We start from the raw sequence: 19,983 nt of genomic DNA on the forward strand, positions 1-19,983 counted from the left end.
TTAGAAATCTAGAACTTCCCAGAATGAAAGTACAATGGCCACATCCAATCCTTTAACTGGTATAACCTAGAGCAGCAATTAGGTCCCACAATTTATCCTCTTCATTAGTTTACTCATCCATAGCAGTGTCCCAGTCAGCAGAACACAGAGGGAACAAAGCCCAGCTTTGTCCTGCTTCTTTTTCAGCCCTCAAGCTCCACAGAGCCACTCTCAGATCTGTTGTGAGGGGATGTCAATGCTCATACATAAACTCCTTTTAATATGTGAATTGTGAAAGCAAACATTTGCAAAACTTGAAACTTTTCAATGGTTATAAACACAGTAAAGGTGCAGATAAGTAAACATGCTCACCTCGTGTGGATTGCTGTAGCCCAGAAGAAGATTTGCTGCTTTAATGTCCCCATGGACATACTCATTTTCATGTATGTACTCCAAAGTATCCAACTAGGAAAGAGTGCAGAACAGAGGAGAGAACATCATCATCTTCTCCACTCTGCCCCCAAATATTTCTCACTAGACAGGGGAGCCAAGGGCTACACAGGCTGAGGTGACAAATTTGGCTTGGACTAATGATGGCAAAGCATAAACAAGCCATACTCTGCTTGAGATATCCCTGTGGAACTACCTGAGTACCACTTCTAAATCACAGAGCAAGAATGAAACCAGTACTTCCAAACACCAGAGGAGATGCTGACAACACCAAGCTCTAGGAAAGATCATATTCCATCATTTCTAAAGGTCTGGCATACATTTGATCCTGCCAGTTATGATATGACCAGCATCTCATGTCACAGCTTCCTGCATCAACACCTCCAGCTCCTCTAATTATTAAAAAACACACTTGCACGTGGCAACCCATCCAAAGGAGAAGCCAAGTCTGACTTTTGGAGTGTTACAAGTTTCTCAATTATGTGACTATGAAAGCCCTTCAATTAAAAAAAATATTATTATTTAGGTTAAAGGGATGCTTTGGATGCATCCAGTCTAAGAGTTCCTCTTCTCTAACTCAAGATCATTGCCTCTACTCCATTTTCCATCCACCTCTGCTCAGCAATACAGTATTCACAGTATTTCACAACACAAATCATGTTACAAAGGAGCACATATGTAACTTGCTGTTGGAATGTGCCAGTGACACCCATTTGAGAACAAAACTGGTATTTGCAGACTGGACAAATCCTGGCCTGTATGAGCAGTGTGTTCAGCAAACACACTGAAAATTTGGCATTCAGGCATACAATTGTGAACTTTGACAAATATGGATGTCTAATACAATACCCTTCAGACACTGAAAAAAAATCAATACATGTTGAAACATGAGAATAGGCTTACACATCTCAGTCTAGACACACAGGTTGAAGTGGATGGTCTGTGTTTTAACCTATTAGGAAAAAAAATTGGTTTGACCAAATTTCAGTTTGTAGGGGAGTCTTGATTTTCTACTAAATACTTTTTCCCTAAAAAACCCCAGAGAAATAAGAAAACACATAGCATTTACACATTTAAGTCTAAACTCAACAGCCACCTAAAGGAGCTGTATTAGCAAGATAATTCTCTAGTTGAACTCAGCAAATTTGAGACACAGTAATTTCCTCTCTCTGTGCATACCATCCGTGCCCCAAGCTGCAGAACAATCTCCTTCTTAAACCTGCTGCCACAATCTTCAAAAATTCTTTGAAGGTCTTGCCCCAGTCTCTCCATGACCATGAACCTGTAGCTATGAGGAAATACAGAAAAGAGAGGAATCCTTTAAGACATGACTGCAAGTTTGTGTCAGATTGAAAGGACTAAATCTCCATTTTTGAAAATGGGTCATCAGTCAAATTGAGGCTTAATTACCATTTATCTCATTACCTTTTTCCCTTGTACTCGGCCAGACCTGATCCCCAAAACACTGGAATTCCTAAACATCTTATTTTTTTGAGATTCATCCATTTTCTTACTGTAATAAGAAGAACATAACATTGGGTTAAAGGCAGCTGAGAACTCCAGGTGTGGGGTGTTTTCTCTGTCCTAGGGCTGGGCCTGTCTCTGGAGTCCATTCTTTGGTGTACAGATAATAAATCTGGCCCTGTTCTGGCTGCTTGGCTTCTGTTCTCTCCTCTGACCAGAAAGGACAAGGCCAACACCCAAATAACAAAACCAACAGCATTCCAGAACTACCACAGCACCAGCTGCCACTGGTTCTGCCTTTCAAGCTCTAAAGCAACAGTTCTTAACAAAAGTAGTTAAACCCAGACTTGTCCTTACCTCTACCTGAGACATTACTTACTGTGCTCTTGTTTTGCTGCCCTCTGGTAAAACTTCAGCTCAGAAAACAAGGGGCCATTTTCAAGATATTCCTGTTGAGAAACAGATAAAGTTGGTATCATAAAAGGCCTTAGAAAGACAACAGTTTCTTAAGGAAAGCATATAAGAAATACCAAGAGAATGAAACCCTTTTTATCTCCCACCTCCCAGATTCCGTGTCACCTGAAATTTAACTTAGGTAGCTAAAAAGAAAAGTTGTTTGGCAATGTATTTTCATAAACAACACAGATTATTTCAGATATTATTTAAGACACTATTTTCAGATCACAGTCTAATTTTCCTTACTAAACTGTTGAGGGTTGTAATCAAGGAAAAAAATCAAGTCAAGGAAATACTGTGTGTCATGGAAATGCCAAATATATCCCCAAGAAGGAAAAAGATATAAAAAACCCAAAGCACCAAAAGCAACAAGCATGCAATAAAGACCCAATGCTGAAAATAAGGGTAGATAATTAAGAGAAAGAACTGCATGCAAGTTAATAATTTAGAAATGAGATCTACACATTACCACTTTAATGACATGCACTGCATCATCTTCTACAGGAACCTGAATTTGAGGGGATGCTGTAAAGGAACAAAGAGATGGAGATCAAGCTGTATGCAACAAAATGTAACTGCAAATAAAGACTGTGCTAACACTGAGTCAGGCAACCAAAAATACACACCAAAAGATAGTCTGAATTCCTGCTTTTAAAGGCCACAGCTTTGCCAAGTTCAAAGAAATATAAAACAAAACCAACACACAGAGAGAAGTTTTAATCAACAAGTAGAGAAGCAATTTGAAGCCCTGTTTCCAGAAGTGTCCCCTGGATGTTAATTAAGGAGTAAGCAGGATGTCCTCAGTGCACACTGGCACCACAATGAGCCATTCCATTAGGACAGACCCTGTTTAAGCCATTCCAGCCAATTGGAAAACCACTGTATTTGGTTGCTGTCAATCTGCTGTCGTGACAAAGACACCACTTTAAAGATCTGACCTACATTATGCCTCTAGACAGGATTGTCTGCTTTCCTCTATCACAAATTAATTTGGCCCTAGAACCCTGATTTCTATTCTGGCATTATTTAGACACTGGCCTAAGTTGGGGATAGCATAGCCACCACCTGCCTAAAGGGGAGCTGAGGGATTGTGCCTCTCAGTGCAAGTAGAGATTTCAAAACAATAATTGACCACATGTGCCAATTACAGCCCAGGAGACAGAACCTCTGTGCACAGACAATGCAATCCTATTTTCTTCTGACCCTGAGAGAACTATCAGCTCTCTCTGATACTACTGAAGCTACATAGAGCTACACTGGGATTAAAATTTAATGAGACTAAATCATCTTTTAGAATCATCACTGAAAAAAGGTAAAAAGAATACAATTCCTAGGAAATAAGTGTCCCTTTCAAACTTCTGATAATGATCAAATACCAACAACAGTCCAGGTGTGAAACACTTCAACCATGAGCACACACAAAAATAGACCCCGTTTATCCGCATAATAAAAATCAAGTAAACTTGGATCTAATCAAACCATCCAAGCTTACTTTTTTTGATGCTCAGGGCATCTAAAAAATACTTCTACAATGAACAGTCTCCTTCAGCTGCCATCTTTCTTCAGTTCTGTTCAGCATCTTGGTTGAATCTGGCAGGGTACACACCCCAAACACCCACAGGCTCCCCACTGACACTTCCCCATGTGAATCCTGCTGTGCTAATAACACATTAAAATAAAATTAAAATATTAAAACAGTAGGTCTGGAAGATGTGAACTGTCCATAGGCTCACACAAGTAACAGTCACATCCAGAACACACATTAAATCTACTAGAAGGGAAGTTTTGGTACACTTTGCTCTTACCATATTTTTGTACTGAAGTGGGAATTAAGGCACAGGCATTTATATCTTTCATTTTTCTCTGCCATATATAGAATATGTGTTCACAGAAGACATAAGTAAAAGGAGCACATCCCATATGTTTTCACTGCATTCAACAACATCACATTAGCCAAACAGAATTTGATGAGCTCCCTTCACTGGCACAGATCAGAAAAGAACCTCTGGATAAGAAAATGTAGCTCAATACCAAGTTACTTAACAGAGGTTTGATAGGTGTAGGCAAGTATCAAATTTAAATGTATTTGAAAGAGGCTGATCTAACTTCCCTGTAGACTTCTTGACATTTTATAAAGAGAGGCCTCATTCATGGTAATCTGGAACAGAGTAACAGCTGTCAGGGTAATGAAGAGGAGCAATTAACAGGAGGTAGCCCAGCAAAAGGGCTTCACCCCCGTGGTTCTTACACTGTGCTGGCTTGGATGCTTTTGGAGTCACACTGAAAGTCACAGATCCTGAAGGAAAATAAACCCAAACATAACCAGCAATGGTTACAAAGTGAAAAGGGAGAAAAGTCAAAGCTCAACACGATACTGAAACAGGTGCCCCACAAAGTGAGTTCCATTCAAGTGTACAAAAAGAGAAATGGTATTATTTTTACTGCACATACATGGAACAAGGAACAACAGTCCCCACAAATAACACTAAACTTCTTACATAGATAATGCTGGGACAATCAGTCTCACCCATACAGGTGAGCAGAAGTTGTAGGTGCACCTTTTGTTACTTCACTTTAATTACCCATTCAGATGCCAACCAGCAATACCCCAGTCACAGCTCAGAAAAAAGACAGACTATTTTTTTGTCCATAAATAAACATAAATGTTTCTTTAAAAATTGTCTCATTACTATGTATAGTTATTTAACAGACTGGAAAGGCTCCCAAGGTTTAACAAACAGTCTGATTACATACCTCATAGACCACCACCACATACTCTCCTGCGAGTTTAGCTCATAGTTAATTACTGTATACTCGTAATTAGCCATGTGCTAGCCTCGTTCTGTGTGGTAGCACATGGCTATTTATAATATTACAATCAGTTAAATGCTAGACTGCAGGACAGTGAGCAGAGACTCTGCAGGAGAGCAGTGCTGATAGGCAGGAGGTCTCTGATGGCAGATAAGTACTCACAGAGGGTACCAGGAGCACTATATGGTGAGATTATGTCTGCAAAAAGCCCTTAAAATAGCATAACAAGTGCATAAGTTCCCAGCTTCTGCTGCTTTTGTCAACTAGAGATGCACAACCCTGACATTTGGGGAGGGGGGTGTTGCTGCAGGCACACAACCCAAACCATTGTCTGCAGAACTGGGAGCACTGGTGCAGGATGTAGTTGTGAAGGAGGCTGTGGCTGCTTTCACCTCATGCCAAGAGGAGTCTCACAAAACATTTGCAGAGGGCAAAGGGCACAGCTCTGCTTTCCCTCCCTCCCCTTCAATCCAGCACACCAGAGTGGGGCACACAGCTTTAAAATGCCCTCTGAAATAAAGCAGTGCAGTAAGATTCACATCCCAGCCATGATTTCCAACTACTATGCCTGCACAAAAACCTCACCTGGTATTAACCCATGTCCAGGATTCTCTGGTTTCACCCAGCACAGCAGTTATGGTCTTATCATCCTTTAACCATGAATTTCATCTTTTTTCTTGCTGAGTGCCACATCCTTAATTAATGGCACTCTCTAAATGTTAACCAGCTATGGTAACAAAAGGGTGTTTGTGGCTGAACTGCCATTTCCTACAAGCACACAGCACAATTGCAGCCTGACAGAGGAATGTGCCAATTCCCTCTGCCAGTTCAAACGTGCTTGTTGTAGTTTTAGCAGTTAATTTGTGGCAGCCACATTTGGAATATGGTGAAATATTTTCAATGGCTCTCACAGAACCACTTTTGTTGACAAAGTTTACACAGTGGAAAAGAAAACAGCACTGATTTGGCAGTTTGGAGAAACAGCCCTGCTCCTGTCCACAGCTGGTGTCTTTGCCACTGTTGGATATTTTGAGGATGTATTTGTTTGGGAAACACAAATAAAAGTATTTTCAGAAGTTCTCTAGTTGTTACTATTTTATTTTTGCTTTGTCCCATTCATTAGCTAATCCTGAGGAGTGATATATCAGCTTAGTTATTGCAGAAATTGAAACCAATCTCAAAAATATCACAATTTTGAAGTTACAGGCTACCTATAAAAAAGCTGGAGAAGTTCTGACTCTGTTCAAGTCAAGCCAAGAGCTGTTAAATTCAATGGGTTAAGAGCAGGGAAGGAGTGTTGCTCAGAGCATCTGATGATAAAAAAGGACCCAAGCTGCAGCAATGGAATTACTAAAAACAGAATGTACACAGGTCAATAAAAATAAAAAGCAGCATTTGCTAAACACAACTTCATCTATTTCCTACATAGGGAAGGTGCTAAGGCAAGCATTTAAAGGCAAACAAAGCACATTGCCTCCCCCTCCCTGACATTGCAATATCCAGTATTTCCCAGAAACTGAAACATTCCATGTTTGAAGGGTGTTTACATCCCACTTTCATTGCAGCCTAAGGAAGATCTGCTTCTCTGTTACTTTATAGATGCAGCATCTTTTCCTGGACAGACTCTTTGCTGAGCAGTGTTTTTGACCAGGTTTTATTCAAGACTTTTATTCCAGGTAGCTTTAAGAATGTAGAGGGGTTTTATACAGATTACAGATACATAACCCTCCCCTAGATCCACCTTCTGCAAGACCAAACTAAACTGATTTTGGGACAAAATAGTGTTCAACTGCTCTACTGGTTTGCAGGTAACTCCAAATGCCTGCAAGTTAAGAGCATTCAGTACTGGTAAAGAAATTTCACAACATTTCTTACTTGTGTTTCTGTGAAACCCTAATCTTGACTCACCAGAGTTTTTGTATGCCACATTAATGGAAGCCAATTGTTTGACTTTCAAAGTTAATTACTTCAAGCTGGAATAGGGATGACACATCCTTTAACCCCAGGCAGAAAAGCTTTGCATGGCCTGCTCTTACAGCACTCTCAGATGGGAGCCCAGGCCTCCAATATTTAAAACTTGATGCACAAACTGTTTTCTGGCAAGATTCTGCTGCAGCCCATCTGCTGGTCTGACATGGTGCCCACTCAGAAGATACAATGCCAGTTTCAGTAGGGTACAGGTGCCAAAGACAACTGAAGGAGTGCCCTCTGTGAGGCAACAGGTACCTGAGCTGTCCTCCAAAGCTCCTCCTCCATCCCCCTCTGAAAGTAAATAGTAAATAAATTCAATTAAAACTGCTCTCCTGACCTCCCAGCATTACTCAGCATATGGAAGAAGAACCCCAACACATGATGTGGCAGAACACTACAGTGTAAGAGCAATGACCTCTGCAGGCTTTGTTACAGGCTTTCCACTACTGTGCAAAAATGAGTTACACATTCCAAGTGAAGCCTTTGAGCTTACAGGGGACCAAAAGAGAAAAAAGAAAGGGGGAAAGATTCCAGAGGAAGCACTCACCAGCAAGAGCCAGTAAAGGTAAGGAATATTTTCTCTTTGAGAGATGGTGCAGGTCAGGTTAGCCCTAAGTACCCTCTGAGTAGCAAAATCATGCTAAGTTTATGATTTAGTTTGCCTTCAAACAGGGCACTTGCAGTATCCCTATTTGTACAGTGACTGACTAAAAAACCCTTCCTGAAGTTGTGTTTGTCTACTAACAAACTTATTTTCACACTAAGGTTCACACCTGCAGGTATTTTAGCATCTTCAAGTTGAGAAAAATCCATCCCTAACCTGAGTTACCTGCTAGTGCTTTTAATTGCTGGGCTTTGCTATTATGATCCGTCCTTCCATTGAACTAATAAAAACCATGCTGAATTTATCTTTTGGTATAATTTTACTGCATTTTGAATTAATTTGCTGAATTATTTTAATTTAGGCAACTGCTGAAGGACTTTGTTTCTCCAGAAGCAACTGCTAAAGCAGCTTCCCAAGCAAACCAAGGAATGAACAACAGGACCAAGTGTGCTTCCATCAGTGCTTCTCTTCCTTGACACAGGTACATCCCTGCTCACAACTATACACATTATCCATGGAAATTAGTCTGAAACAGAAACAAACTCTTTCCCACCTCAGCCTGATTCCCAGAATACCAGCAGTTAGATTGCACCATGAGCCCAGCTCAAAAGAACAGGCCCTAGCAGACCTCCTCCAGTAGCAGGGCTCTCTGTACTGCTAGTATTAAAAGACAATATTCACACATTTAATCACTGCTTAGGAAGAAATTCTTTCCCTCTTCCTTGAAAATGTGAGGAAAAAACCTCAAAAGGAAAGGAAAGTACACTGGCTATACTGATCTCCAAGCAGGGTACAATTCAATGATGACTTTATCAATACTTACTTTCCTGAGCTTCATAAAATTAAAACACATTTACAATGTAGTAAGTTCTATTGTAAAAGGCACCATGTAACAAACATTTGTACATAAATTTTAAGAAATATTTCTATCTATCAGAGCCATCCCTTTCCATGAGAAAGAAGCCTGCAAGTAGATAGCACTGGATGCAGCAGGCTTCACGTGACAGAGGAACCTTAACAAAACATTGTGTGACCTTTCTGCATTTAAATTTTCAGTCCAAATTGTGCATTAATAGAGTGCTTGCAGCAGGACTAGAGAATGATTTATATAAAGATTGGTGTTAATTACTGGCTGTGACCAGAGAGATAAATGAGAGAATGTAAGGCTCCTCAGCTCTTGGTTCATTTTCCACTGCTCTCCACAGGGCTACAAACCAGAGAGTTGTGAGGCCACCAATGTCCCAGCCTTCTACAGGTGCTCTTCATTCTGCTCCCCTTATCAAAGGGTTGACAGCTCTACCTGAGAGCAAAGCAGCACCAGCAACACAACAATTTGGAACAGATTGGAAAGAGTAAGAATAATCAGAAAACAAGGGAAAGCATTTGTGAGGCAGGGCAGAACCTGAAGATCATGGTAACTCTCATGCACACAATTAGAAGTTCTGAACATTTGCATCCTGGGATTCAAGGTCAGTAAATGGCTTTCAGCAGCTTTGATTTAGTGAACAGAACCTTCTTCCACAAAATGCACCCCCAGTAAATACATTTTGCAGAGATACTGTAAAATTTCTCAAGAACGTTGTTATAGATTAATGGAGTATGGAATACCCTTAATGGGAAATTAAGCAATAACAACCACATCAAAATCTTTACACTGCTACTGTAAAAATACTTATTAAAAGATATAGCTGGCAAAGTTAACCTTTACTTTAGTAAAAGGGCTGTGCTCTTCATACCTGGCAGGCAATCGAACCTCCTGTCCCCCACCTGTCTACAGCTCCTTCTCTCAAAGTTAGTGGTTGCTCTAGATGTTCTAAAAACAAGTCTGAACAGCACAGAGGAAAGGGGGTGTCTGCAAGCACCTGTATCTTAATCACAAAAATTTGTCATCCACCTCACTCCCCCTGGTTCTCAAAGACAGCTGAATTTTGTAGCATCAAGGCCCCAAGAAGCCGCTGAATGGTATACTTTAATATAAACACATCAGAGATCAAGAGGTGGACAAAAAAAGAGAAAGCTTCAGTGTCAATACTTAGGGATAAATGTCCATTTTCTCTTTAACTGATGAGCTAGGAGGGGAACTGAGCCTTCAGTGCAGTGCTGCAGGTAGCATTCACTGTTCCTGCTGAAAGAAGGGATTAAATGAACACAAATACCATTACAAAAGTGGCAGCTGCATTTCCTCAGCCATGCTGTCGCTTACAAAAAAACAGAGAAGAGTAAAACCAAGAGTCCCTGATTCTCACTCTAATCCACTCACTGCTCTCCACCTGAGTTCAGTGGGAGCAAAACTGCAACAAACACCTCAATATAAGAAATCACCTTGGTGGGCTCTGTGATCAGGCAGAAAACTCAAATCTGCCTGGAACTGTCTGAATGCCATGTGCTAAGCCACCCTCAAGGTCCAGTGTGATTTGGCTGCAGCAGGAAATGACAGAGCCATATGCTGAGTGATTCACAAACACAACATTACTGGTCCTACACATGGAGAGCTGCACTCACTACAAACTTGCTTTCTGCACTGCATCCCCAGCTCCCTCACAGCCTTCTGTCTGTGGGAGACTTCTGCAGGTCCCCACCTCCCTGTCCTTTATCTTGGAGTGGAAGTTCCCAGACACCTTTACTTCTTAGCCCATGCTAAGGTCCATTTTCTCACGGTAACATCTCTCGTGTGCCCAGCTCACAGCACGTCTCAAATGTAACCAGCTAATGCTTCAAAGGTGGGCATAACAAGGTAATAAGATGTACCAAAAGGAAAAAGAAAATACTTTTAACAAGTGCCCTACCCTTTGACAACTCTGTATCTGATCTGTTACCTGAAACCTCTGTCATTCCCACTGGCTCTGTCTGCAGAGCAGTCAGGAGCAGTGTGAACTATAGAAATTCCAGAAGAAACCAAACCAGAAACTTCACCACAGGAACCTCTTGGATGTACTGCATGTGTAGTTGATTTCTGCATAAAAAGGAAGCTGGATTGTGTATAAAGTGACTTGCTTATTAAGTTTTAAGCCTTAATATTCCAAATAGAGTTAATATTACTGTAACTCAAAAAGATCGTGTTAGGCTTCAGGGGCAATGCAGTAAACTGCTTCTAGGTGATTCTTCACTGCTCCATACAAGCTCAACTTAGCTCCAAACAGACCCTGTGAACTAGTTTCTATATACTGCCATAAAAAAAAGAAGAAAAACCAAACCACCCAAGCTCATAATCTTGCCTTGGACACAGGATTTGCTCTTTCACAAAGACCAGCAATAGTAACATACATTACACCCTCTGCAGTGACCCAGAATGCTTTACAAACTGCCTTTTAGAGCTATTCACTCCTCACAGAGCACAAACTGACTGAAATGCAGTGGCTTCTTCTGAAGGAATCACAGAAACTTATCTAGGCCAGAGCAAATACAGAACACCATTTCCACCTCTGCTGAAAAGATGTGAATTCAGAGGCAGCACCCAGCTAAGTATTGTTACTGTTTCATTTCCTGGATCAAAACTAATTTACTATTGGCCAGAAAATAACAGTTCCAATAACCAGAAACTGAAAGAGGGCTACAGAGCATGAGGCTGGCATAAGGCCAAAACCCTGGCTAAGAAAAGCACTTTAACTTTGAAAAGCATCACCTGGTGGTGCTTTGACACAGCGGCACCTGGGTTGCCCCACTCAAGATCCATAGAAGATCGTGTTAGTATCCAGCAAAACGAGCTGGACAGGCCATGGAGAACACTCTGCATCATGAGGAGGAATGGAGCAGGAACAACAGCTCAGAAAACCGCACTTGAACAAGGATCACCAACAGCACGTAAACCACACTTTTTAAAGTTACTGCCTTTTCCAGTTCAGGAAGTTACAAAGCAATTTGCAAGTCACCCTCTTAATCACCATCAGTATTTTACCTAAATAGATCAGGCCAAATCCTCCCTGGCCGATCTGATTGCCCAGCCTCCAGGTTTTTCCTTCGGTGTCTTTCAGGATCATGTCTTTAGGGAGCGGGACTGGCAGCTTGCCTTTGCCGGGACCTTTGGGCGGCATCGTACCTTGAGGGAGGGAAAAACGAAAGAGAAAGCTTGTTGAAAAACTGCTGCCAGAAGGTACAATATCCCTCGATGCGCTCTGCCCACCAGCACGGAGCAGGGCCAGGGGGCGAGGTCCCTCAGCCCGCTCCCCTTCACCCACCTCCACAGAGCCCCCCCCGGCCTCCCCCCGCCGCCGGCCGCAAACTCCCCAGCCGGGCACTTCCGCAGCAGCCGGAGGAGGAGGAATGGCTGGCAGGACGCCGTCTTCCCGCCGAGAAACCCGAGGCGGGGAAACCCGGGGCGGGGATCGGGGCAGGGCCGGGGCAGCCCCGGCCGGGCCGGGGACTCCCGCAGCCGCCCCCTCACGGCCCTCAGCGCGGCGGGGCGGGGCGCGCGCCATTCCCGCCTCCCCTCAGCCCCGCCCTGAGGCGCCACCGCCGCCGCCTCCCCTCGGGGGCACGGAGCCGGGAATCTCTTCTGGTGCCCCAGAAGTCGGTGGGTCCCGGGCGTTCCGGCTCCTCGCTCCGGGAGACGGAGGAATACGGACATTAAGGGGAACGGAGAAGGAGAGAGATGGAGCAGGGAGATCATGAGGGAGTTGGCGTCCGCTGCCATCAGCCCCAGGCGTTCCCGCTCTCCCGCATCTGAGGCTGCGCTTGGCGAGGGAGGAACTTTTAAAAAATTATTTCGTGCACAGAGAAGTAGGAGATCAGACGGTCTCCTGCCTGAGGTAAAAAAAAAGAAAATCTCAGCTGACAGGATTTGAAGTAAAAAAACCCAAACACAACCCCAAACTGATCTCCAGGCACTTTGAGGAGGTGCAGCGAAGTCACAGAACTGTCGTGGTGCCACGCTTCCCTCAGGCCACAGGTCGGTTTTCCCTCAGCATCTTCCTGGCAGAGGCCAAGGGTAACCATTTCCACCCAAAACACAGATACTCACCCAAAACAGCGCAGTGGAAGAGGTAATGGCCAGCTCAGGCTGGTTCCAGGCAGGGACAGAGGAGAGATGCTGCTGACTCAGGAGTCCATCAGGCCCATCCCCTTGTAAATTGCAGTAAAGGACGCTATGAGGTGAGTTTTAATTCCCCAAGTTCCCAGGGCATAGCTTTGATCATGAGCCACCATTTTGTGCAAGCTTTGCTTTATCGATAAAGTCCCTTACCCAGGTACACACCACCTGGGCAGACCTGAGGGGGAAACACCACACCACAACTACAAGTCCTTTTCCAGAAAAAAGGGTACAAAACTTAAAAGTTTAAGCCTACTTTTTTTTTTTTAAAAAAAGGACCTGTGTATTTTTAAAAAGAGCAATCAAAATCCAAAACATCAGCAACCACATAATTTGCAAGTAAACTTAAAAGTAGTAACGCATATTACAACTGCAAAGCCTGTACTGCCATCAGTAAATTAAGCCTTTATGTAACAACCCTTTTGGCTTCATCAGTCTTGCAGGCTCTGTGGTTTTATCATTATTGAAAAAAACAGCCAAAGAATCACCAGCAGAAAGCTCAGCCACAAAGGAGACAAATTCAAAATTTCCATAAAGTGTTTTGTAGAGTTTTTCCACTTTGCATCAACTGTCAAAACAGACTGAAGGAGAGTGGTGTTGGGGTTGTTTGGTTAATTTCAAAAAGCAACCACAGATGCCCAGTTCAGCATCAAAGAAACCATCACCATTATCAGTGTTATGTGTTACCTGGGTAAAGGATCTTTCCAGAAGAAAATTATCTCAAAATAGCTGCCTGGTAATCAGAGACAAACCTCTGTTGAAGGAGAAAACTTCTTTGCTCAGCTGTTGCAAAGAAGTATCCACGTGATTAAACTGAAATGGAAGCATTATCAAAGGGCTTCCTGCTTCCAGGCTCTTTCCCTGCCCACAAAGTTTCACTAGAAAGTGACAAAGTTTCATAAGAAAGTGAAACAAGTCAGATGAGGTAGAGGAAAAAACCAAAACCAAACAAGTTAAGTATGAATAATTCATGGCGTTCTGAGGAATAGTGAACTATTTTTAATGACTTAGAGCTCTATCACAACCTGTGCAATTTAATGTTAACATGTGGTATAAGAGGGTTTAAGGTATTTATCCTACAAGTTGTGAGAAATACCTGAGGGTTTGTGTGGTTGTTTTGTTTGCTAGGCTTTTTTTTTTTTGTTTGTTTTTTTTTTTTTTAATGAGAGAATAGATGCAAAGTTAAAGATTTTCAAGCTTTTATCACTTGTTTAAAGTTAAAATTCTCAAAGACAACTATTCAGGAATGTAATAGAAACTAGTCATATGACTCATATTTAAAAAGAAAATACTAAAAGTTCCTGCACATACCAGGCTGTTCCTGAAGAATGAGCTTCTATTTTAAATCCAGATCTATGTTAATAAACACCCATGACTAGCAGGCCCACAAAAAGGTGTGTGTTACCAGCAAAGTTTTGATGGGTTGGTTTCAGACGCTTCAAAATGAAATTGACACATACATAGTTTTAAAAATTAATAAAGACCAAAGGCTTTACTGAGAAAAGCTCTAAGCAGATAGAGCTTGATTCTAGAGCCTTTGGCCCTGTTAAATAGCACATGGCCGTGTTTTGTGGGTGGGCCTAAGAAATCCTCTTTTCCTGTTGGACTGAGGTGGGGCTTTTTTCTTTTCCCCTGCTTGTAATCAACCAATTAGAAACCTTCCCAAAAAACTGTTTTTCATTTAGGCAGATCAAATAAATTCAAGTGTCCTCTTCACAGTTGCTACAGATTAGCAGCTTGGGGAGGTGATAAAGGGGATGAATGACCATAACAACTACAGATGTGGGAGTTTGGGTTTGAGTTTTTCAGGAAAGCCTAATTATGATGGAAGCGATTTCCCTTCAAGGTGATACAGCTACCACTACTGCCAAATTCAAAAATCCTAATAGGAGAAATGTGAAAGTGCTAATAAGAGTAAAAATGCACAAATCCCACCAATATCAAAGTCTTTCTATCATGTGTTCTGGAGAGTAACAATCAGCTGTGCTGGTTTATCATGGGCTTCATTTAAAGATTCTCAGGGAGGCAGTGCTTTAAGTGTTTAATAAGACAGCAAACCTGTCCTGAAGTTGTATTTGTTTCTGTCTTTGTCTTAAAGCACTGTAAATTAAACATTTGGTCCATCTTCCATTTATTTTAATTTTTTTTTCATCTTGCTCAAACTTAAATATAAATAAACTTGAATATAAAAGATTGCAGTCAGTTATATGAAATCTTGCAGTGTCACATGCACAAAGCCCCTTAAATTTCCTACAGTAGGTGAGCACTTGTAGCTTCTCTCACCATTGCATTGTGATGCTTTTGTGGTATTTAACACTGACATTTTAGCACTCCCACATTCAATTCCCCTGCTTTGCTCCAGATCTCACTGATGCTTAAAATATCATGGCTAAATTTACTCCAGAGATGTAACATCTCGATATTAAGAGCATTGACAAGAAGGCATCAAGTTTCAGACTGCTTCCCAGTTTGTGCTGGGAGATCTATTTGTGTCCCTGCATCTGTGCAGATCCCGTGCTCCTGCTGGGCTCGCTCCATTGTTGCTGCTCCCTGCCGGTTCCTCAGAACTTTGGGAGTAATTACTTCTTGCAGTATCCAGGGAGCTCCAACACCCAGGGGCCGTGTTGCTCAGCTCAGTCACTGCCTGGGTGCACTGACACCCATTTCAGAACCTCCTGGCTCTATTTTGTGTGGCTGGCCCCGTGATTGAGATCATGTAATTACAATAATTAGGAAGCTCACCTCAGGATATTATGAGAGCAACCCACCCAAACCTATGTCCATATGGTTTGAAATAGCTAATGAGTCAGTTAATGTGCTATGTCCAGCAGTAATGGACACTCAATATGGATGGCATGGAGACATCATTTACCAAACTCATGACTGATTAAGGCTTTTCATTTAGACAGTTCTTGTATTTTGCATCTCACGGTAAGTTCAACCTGTTAGAGGTGTTTACATGTTAAGAAGATCAGAAGAAAGAAGCAGAGACTTGAAAAAGGCAGGTAAGAAATTAGTTCTCTCTTTAAAGAAAATACAAAAGATTGGAGATCTGGGAGCTTTCATTTGAAATAAACAAAGATTATTTGAGAAGTGCTGTTAAAGTACAGTGACAATGGCAATAGGTGACATTTGCTTTAGTGTAAAGTAGCCTGAATGAATGACTCCCACACTTCCAGAGGGGCCACTTTAGCCTCTGGAACTCACCTTCCTTTAACACTCACCTTGCTACCCATCCCATGGAATTGTGAGCCAGTTCTACATCCTGAACTCAGTTCTACACCCTGAACTCACCAACGCAGGAAATCAATACAAGGAAGGCAAACTTCCTGGCAAAAAAAGCACCCAAAAGCCCTGAAAAAGGTAGGAAGGAATGCCTGGCTCTTGAATGAGCTACAGAATGTGCCCAGTCAGGGTCAGGATTCTTCTCACTGAGGAATTATTTTAATTTTAAAATGCTGCTCTCTCATCATTTTCATGGCTGTTGGGATGAGCTGTTACTCCCTGTTCCTATCACTAGAACTGCAAAGGTGGCCAGAGCCTGGGCATGTTCTCATCTCTTGGATGTCAGAGGTTTTATTACTCGTGCCTTTAGAAAGCAATTATTGCTGAGCACTGAAGAAAAAGTGTTTTCTTATCCATTTTTATTTTCTTCCAGAAATGTGTGAAGAGGTAATGTAAGTTTATTGGTGTTGTGGGAATGGGTTGTGTTTGCAGAGAGAGCAGACTGTCTAGTGCTCAGTGCAGAGAAGGGGATCAGGAAGATTCCCCTCATGGGAGTAATTCCTGGGATCCTAATCCTGGTTTGGCCACTGCCTAACCTTACAGGAATTATTTCATATTTCTTTCATTTTATCTATGGAAATCTTTCCATTTCTACGATTATCCACATGAAGTTGTTCAGGAAGGGAAACTCATCTGTCATGGCATTCATTATTCACATATCAATGCTACTTTTTATATATAAACTTAATTATGCTGATAGGATATATTAAATATGACTCATTTTACTGCAAGATTGATTTTTTTCTACCTGACCTCAGTATAAATATTGATCTTCATGATCTTTAAATGTAGTGCAAAGGTTGTTATATTAATGGCTTATTAATAGAAAGTAGCCCTGACCATGCAATATTAATATATTTGCATTGTTATTTCTCAAATCCCAACTAGAAAAAAGAGGCAGGGTGCCAATGCCTTCTTTCCCAGGAGAAATCAGGGAGCCATTGACTTTCCTGATTGTTGATACTCCTTTCTATATGTTGTTGTGTTTTGGTTTTTTGGTTTGAGGTGAGTTTTGGTATTTTCAATTAAAAAATTAAAACCAATGATGAAGTGGCAAACAGAGTGCATAAAAGATCTGATAAAACAGGGATGGGATGGGATGGGAGGGGATGGGGTGGGATGGGACAGGATGGGACAGATTGGGATGGGTTTCCAACCTGTCCAGGAAAGGAAGGCGCTGTCTGAACCTGACCGTGCTCCACTTCCCACTGCCATGCTGTCAACTCCTTGTGCAGAATCACCATTCTGGGAGGAGAAGTGGGATCATTTGATGGTTTGTGGCTCTGATTTCAATAATCAGGCTGGTCATTTTCCTAACAGCTGATTTTTAAAAGCAGTTGCCTTATTCAAGTGAGGTTTTGCCCTACGTGTGTGACTGTTATTTATTTTTCCTTCCTTCTCTTTTGTGTTTATAGTGACTATTGAAAATCCAGGCTTGGAGCTGCTGTTCTAATGGTTGGCTGAACCAAGACAAGTCTGTTAGTTTTTAATACTCCTCACAGAGTAATTGTAGGTGAATTTTCTATAAATTCTGCTTTATAAGGAGCAGGGATAGGAGGTTACACATTGAAATAACCTTTAAATAGTACCCTACTATTTTCTATAGGTCCTGAGAAAACAGTGACCTGTTTAATTCAGTATTACCAATTTCATGAGCAATAAAACCAAAAGAGAAGTGTCCTTAAACAATTTGCTGAAAAATTTGAAGTTGTGAGATACTGGGGTACTGGTGTTAGAGAAATAAAACAGAATTTTAGGATATAAAATATAAGTCTGTGCCTTTGTAAACTGTTGGTTTGGAGGAAGAACAGGAGAAGCACAGGAGGACCATGGGCTGGTAATGTGATTTTAGAAGTGTAGAAAAGGCAGGTCTGATGCTAGGTTGTATCAGATCAAGTATTTTATTATGAAATTCACAATATCTGTGTGGTAGCCTTCAGTTGAGAATTCATCTTTACAGTCCTTGAGGGTTAAATCATGAGATTTATGTCAAACAATGCAGAGGGCAATGGCCATACCCAGTTTTTCTGTGGAGAGCAGAACTAGATTGAGTGGAAAAGGAACCCATCTGCTGGGAAGCAGTTCTTGTAAAAAAAATTTGATAAGGAGTTGTGAAGAAGTTTCTTGCCAGAGGCAGAATAAAAAAAATTATGGGTTTTTTTCAGATGTTAGGTGTGCTGGGGGACAGGAACACACTCCTTCGCATAAGCTGTAAATAGTAGGGAATTAATTAACTTGATAGTTGAATTAAGAGCTGGGCAGAGGACAAAAACAGGATATTTGTTTTGCACCTTCAGAAATACCAGGAAAGGTAATAATGAGGCTGAATTTATTATAATGTGGATTGTTTTATGATATGCAGGGCTGTATTGTGCAATCAACCTATCTCTCTCTGCTTCATGATGTGAAGACCTATTACTTCCATATACTTTCATCCCTTGCACAGGAAAAAAAGAAGGCAAGAACTGATGAGTTTGGAGATAATTTTGTCTTTTCCTGATAGGATTTTCTAGGAAAAAGAAGAGATTTTCAGCTCATTTTAACACTGTTATTAGTGTGGTGCTTCCAAAGCATAGAGACACAATAATGGTTTTGCACTATGCAAGTAAATTAAGACAATGGCACTTAACGAGTGTTTCAAGAGCATCCTGGGCTGTTTGTCCCAGAAGTTTTCAAGGGAAAATCGAACTTGTTTACTTGTTGACTTAATCTTTTGATGAAAATGAAGCTTTCTGCCCTTCTCTGCGACTCTAGAAATTAGTAACTACATTTACCTATTAGGGATATCAAAAGAAACAGTTAATGTCTGTTCCTGCATATGGTACTGTTAATTTGCTTGTTTGTGTGTCTGTCTGCTCTTTGCTTGTCTGCTTCTGTGTGTGATATTTTATTGGAGCACATGATTTGGAGAAGCTGACTGCCTGCTGTGATATTTATCCTATATAAATTCTACATTAAATGACAAATTTTAGACCCATCAGAGACACAAGACTAAGTCCATCCATTGAAATCCTATTTGTATTATTACTTTCTAATGAATTCTGTACTACAGCAGGTGTCAAATCATATCTGTTGTTTTGCAATCGAGTATGAATAGAAGATGTATTGCTATTGCAAATGAATCTAATATGAATCTAATGAGCAGTAATGAGCAACTGTTTTGTCATTATTGAGGCAACCACTGTGATGCTAATAAACTCTCGTTTCTGCTACTTAGAAAAAAGCACTGACCAGGATTTATATCATGGCCTTAATGTCCCAAAAGCCTGAGGCAAAAGAGAAGAGTGGAACCCCTAAACTGAGCGTAATTTAGTAATTTTCTGTGTGGCAGGCTTCTTATTTTCTCTTATTAAATGAAACCTGGTTTAAGTCTTTCAACCTTTCTTACATTTGAAAGGAAAAAATAAAGAATGAGTGTCTGTTAAAGAAACACAAAGTTAAGAAGATGGGCATTCTGCTTTAATTTTCTTTAACATATGTACACTAACTCCATACTTCTACACCTGGCAGTGCTTTTGTAATGCTAAGGCAACTGTGTGCAAAAGTTTTAAAAGCAGTCACTTTAAGAGTAACAGGCCATGAAATCAATACAGAATTTGGGGGAACCATCTCAACTCTATTTTAATTGGAACTTCATTTTTTATTTTTTAAATGTTATTTTCATTGTGTGTGGATCATAGGACTGCTGAACAAACAGAAGAACCTTGATGCAATAGAATCAATAGCTTATTCAATAACTGAAATGTAAACAAGTTTTGACTTCTGTGTGGCTCTGCATCTTCCAAGAATAAATAATACATAGAATGATGCATAAAGCTGTGTGGGAGGGACAGCTGGGCCCATGGTGCTTACAAGTGGTGGAGCACAAGAAAACCAGTTAGCACTGCTTTTCTAAAAGCTGAGTATAATCCTTCCATCAAAAAATAATGCTTTTGTG

At 41.1% G+C, this 19,983-nt stretch overlaps 1 protein-coding gene across 3 annotated transcripts in view; it reads right to left on the minus strand.

Moving 5' to 3' along the window:
• The window catches only part of VRK2 (VRK serine/threonine kinase 2), a 37,006-nt gene extending 24,879 nt beyond the window's left edge, over window positions 1–12,127 (minus strand). For all 3 annotated transcript variants that reach the window (XM_030945664.1, XM_030945667.1, XM_030945666.1), the window contains exons 1-7: window positions 11,911–12,127; window positions 11,631–11,771; window positions 2,819–2,874; window positions 2,273–2,342; window positions 1,855–1,942; window positions 1,609–1,717; window positions 352–444 (exon numbers count right to left, since the gene is read on the minus strand). In XM_030945664.1, the coding sequence (XP_030801524.1) occupies window positions 352–444; window positions 1,609–1,717; window positions 1,855–1,942; window positions 2,273–2,342; window positions 2,819–2,874; window positions 11,631–11,766 (552 nt within the window). In that variant the 5' untranslated portion in view covers window positions 11,767–11,771; window positions 11,911–12,127. The remainder of the gene's footprint in view (window positions 1–351; window positions 445–1,608; window positions 1,718–1,854; window positions 1,943–2,272; window positions 2,343–2,818; window positions 2,875–11,630; window positions 11,772–11,910) is intronic.
• Window positions 12,128–19,983: the final 7,856 nt, after the last annotated feature.

The sequence above is a fragment of the Camarhynchus parvulus genome, chromosome 3, assembly GCF_901933205.1.
Source record: "Camarhynchus parvulus chromosome 3, STF_HiC, whole genome shotgun sequence".
Lineage (NCBI taxonomy): Eukaryota > Metazoa > Chordata > Aves > Passeriformes > Thraupidae > Camarhynchus > Camarhynchus parvulus.